We start from the raw sequence: 2,500 nt of genomic DNA on the forward strand, positions 1-2,500 counted from the left end.
CATTTTGATCTTTTTATATATATATATATATATATCTATATTTTTGTCCTTCCCTCACCTCGATTTGTTTGCCTACATGCGGGTGAAAGTTAATGTCATATGATGATAATTTAATTATTCCATAATAACGGATATTAAATAAACCACAATAAAATCAGTGCGTGTGTGTAACAAACCACCGCACACATCCTCCCTTCGTTCATCATCACGCCCCGTGACTAGAGGAGGTAATTGTTGCGCTACGCTTACCAGCCAGTACACAACAACTTATTATACAACAAAGAAACTTTTAACTTTATTTTTTTTACATAAAATGAGGTGAAATTCTAGCAACTGTTTGGCATGAACTGTTCTGTTTCATTGATATTAAATTAAGAAACTTACTTGATTGACTTTGAACGGTTCTTTTAATATTTTTGTGATCAGCACATATAATATGCTAACTTATTTCATGCACTGACACGAGCTTCTAGATCTGTGATGATATTCAAAATCTCTTTTACAGCCGATTTACGAGCAAGTTTGACGTTTTCAAGTCCATCAGCATTGATCAAATCCAAGGCAAGAATTAACTGAGTCAAATGTTCTTCCAAGTACAAATATTCCTTGTCTTCTCTAGATCCCTCGAACTTCATAACTCGAGGAACAAGCTCTTGTGCTCTTAATAACTGTGTTCCTATTTCGTTTAGTTTCAGATATTCAGTGATCTTTGCTTCTGATTGCCTCGATGAAGACTCCTTCAAAGAACCAGCACCCGCGTTTACTCGGGAAGTCCTGTTATTATCATCAGATTGATCCAGGAAAATATCTTTCTGTTCAAAGCCTGCCTTTTTTTCCACGAACTCTTCGCTCGCATCATCAAAGGTCTTATCACACTTCTCTCCCAAAATATCCTCTTCGTTGACAGGCTCAGTTTTAACAAAGTTGTCGTCCACGGGTTGTGATAACTTTAGCTGTGACGAGTGATCCTCTTCTTTCACTTTCAAGTGTGAGTCATTCGTCGAGGGGTCTTCCCTGGCTTCAGCTTCACAACAAATATTCTTAGCCTCTGATGACAAGTTTTCTACGAGTCTCGTTTTCTTCCCGCCAGGAGATCTTCTCTTTTTTAGAAATGGAAAGTAAACTGGGCATTCCCCAAAGGTAAAAGGCCTTTCTCCGTAAAATCCTCCTACACTTTTGAAATGATTTCTTCCCAAAGGAAATCTGCTTGCCCAAGGATCTAGGAATACGTCTTGCCACATTTTCGATGTTTCCTCTGCGTTGTGTTAGCGAGTTTCTTCTCTAATTTCGAAATACTTTGCTAACGTTTAGTGCAACGGGGCTTTTAAATTGACTGTTTTAATGTCTGGAAAAACCGAGAAAGTTTGGTATGCCATCACAGCTAATTTTTGCACCAAGGGCATTCTAGGATGTGCGGGAAAACCCTCGAAAATGCCAGAAATAGCTATAAAGAGATTACTAAGAAGGGGTGAGGAGTGTCCTTAATTTGTCCTCTCAAAAATCTGTCAACCCCGCTTGTATATTGTTTTGATGTCCCTTGAATTGGCCAAGAAGTGTAAATGTGATTTTTGCGTTTCACAAATGTAATTTCCTAAATTTTGAAGAAGCAAAAGGATCTCTTGTATTAAATTGAGTCAACCTACCCTCCCCTCCCTCATGTAAGTCTGCAGGAGAAGGTTCTGGAGCAATCGAGAAAATGTCTCCGAATAACTATATAAACACGCTGATGACTTTTCATTGCACTCAAATCAGTCAGTGTTAACAGGCGACTTCACGAAGGTATGGGAAAAGACTTTTACGATATTCTTGGCGTTCCGAGGAATGCTACAGACCAAGAGATAAAGAAAGCCTACAAAAAACTGGCATTGATATGGCACCCCGATAAAAACAAGAGTCCGGGAGCAGAAGACAAATTCAAGGAAATTTCGGAAGCTTACGACGTCCTCAGTGACAAAGAGAAAAGAGAAGTCTTCGACACATACGGTGAAGAAGGTCTAAAGGGAGTTCCTGGAAGCGACAATGGTTCGAATATGAATTTTAGAGGCCCAGGATTCGCCAAAACATTTGTGTTTACGAGTGGAAACGCCAAAGATACGTTTGCTAGAGCCTTTGGAAATGACGACGAATTTGCCGACATTATTGGCGGGCTAGGAGGGTTTAGTTTCCTCAATGACCGAAAAACACCTGGGGTTAGGACAGGCGGGAATGACAATTTTATGTTTGACTTTGATGGCTTTGCTCCGCGAAAGAAGAAGCAAAAGGTTCAAGATCCTACGATCGAGAAGGACCTGTTGGTTAGTTTTGAAGAACTATCTACCGGCTGCACCAAGAAGATGAAAATATCGCGGAAAATTTACGACGAGCGTGGAACTTTCACGAACGAGGAAAAAATTCTCACTGTGAATATTAAGCCGGGTTGGAAAGCGGGGACAAAAATAACTTTTCCGAAGGAAGGTGATCGAAAGCCCGGAATTGTTCCAGCTGACGTTGTCCTGATTAT

The 2,500-nt window shown here is 40.0% G+C and overlaps 1 protein-coding gene across 1 annotated transcript in view; it reads left to right on the plus strand.

Annotated features, from left to right (window-relative positions):
• The first annotated feature begins 1,662 nt into the window (after nt 1–1,662).
• LOC138053789 (dnaJ protein homolog 1-like) overlaps nt 1,663–2,500 on the plus strand; it is a 1,507-nt gene continuing 669 nt past the window's right edge. The window contains exon 1 of the mRNA XM_068900339.1: nt 1,663–2,500. This exon is cut by the window's right edge and continues 669 nt beyond it. Within this exon, the coding sequence (XP_068756440.1) occupies nt 1,782–2,500 (719 nt within the window). The 5' untranslated portion in view covers nt 1,663–1,781.

Source organism: Montipora capricornis, chromosome 6 (genome assembly GCF_036669925.1).
Source record: "Montipora capricornis isolate CH-2021 chromosome 6, ASM3666992v2, whole genome shotgun sequence".
In the NCBI taxonomy this organism is placed as follows: domain Eukaryota; kingdom Metazoa; phylum Cnidaria; class Anthozoa; order Scleractinia; family Acroporidae; genus Montipora; species Montipora capricornis.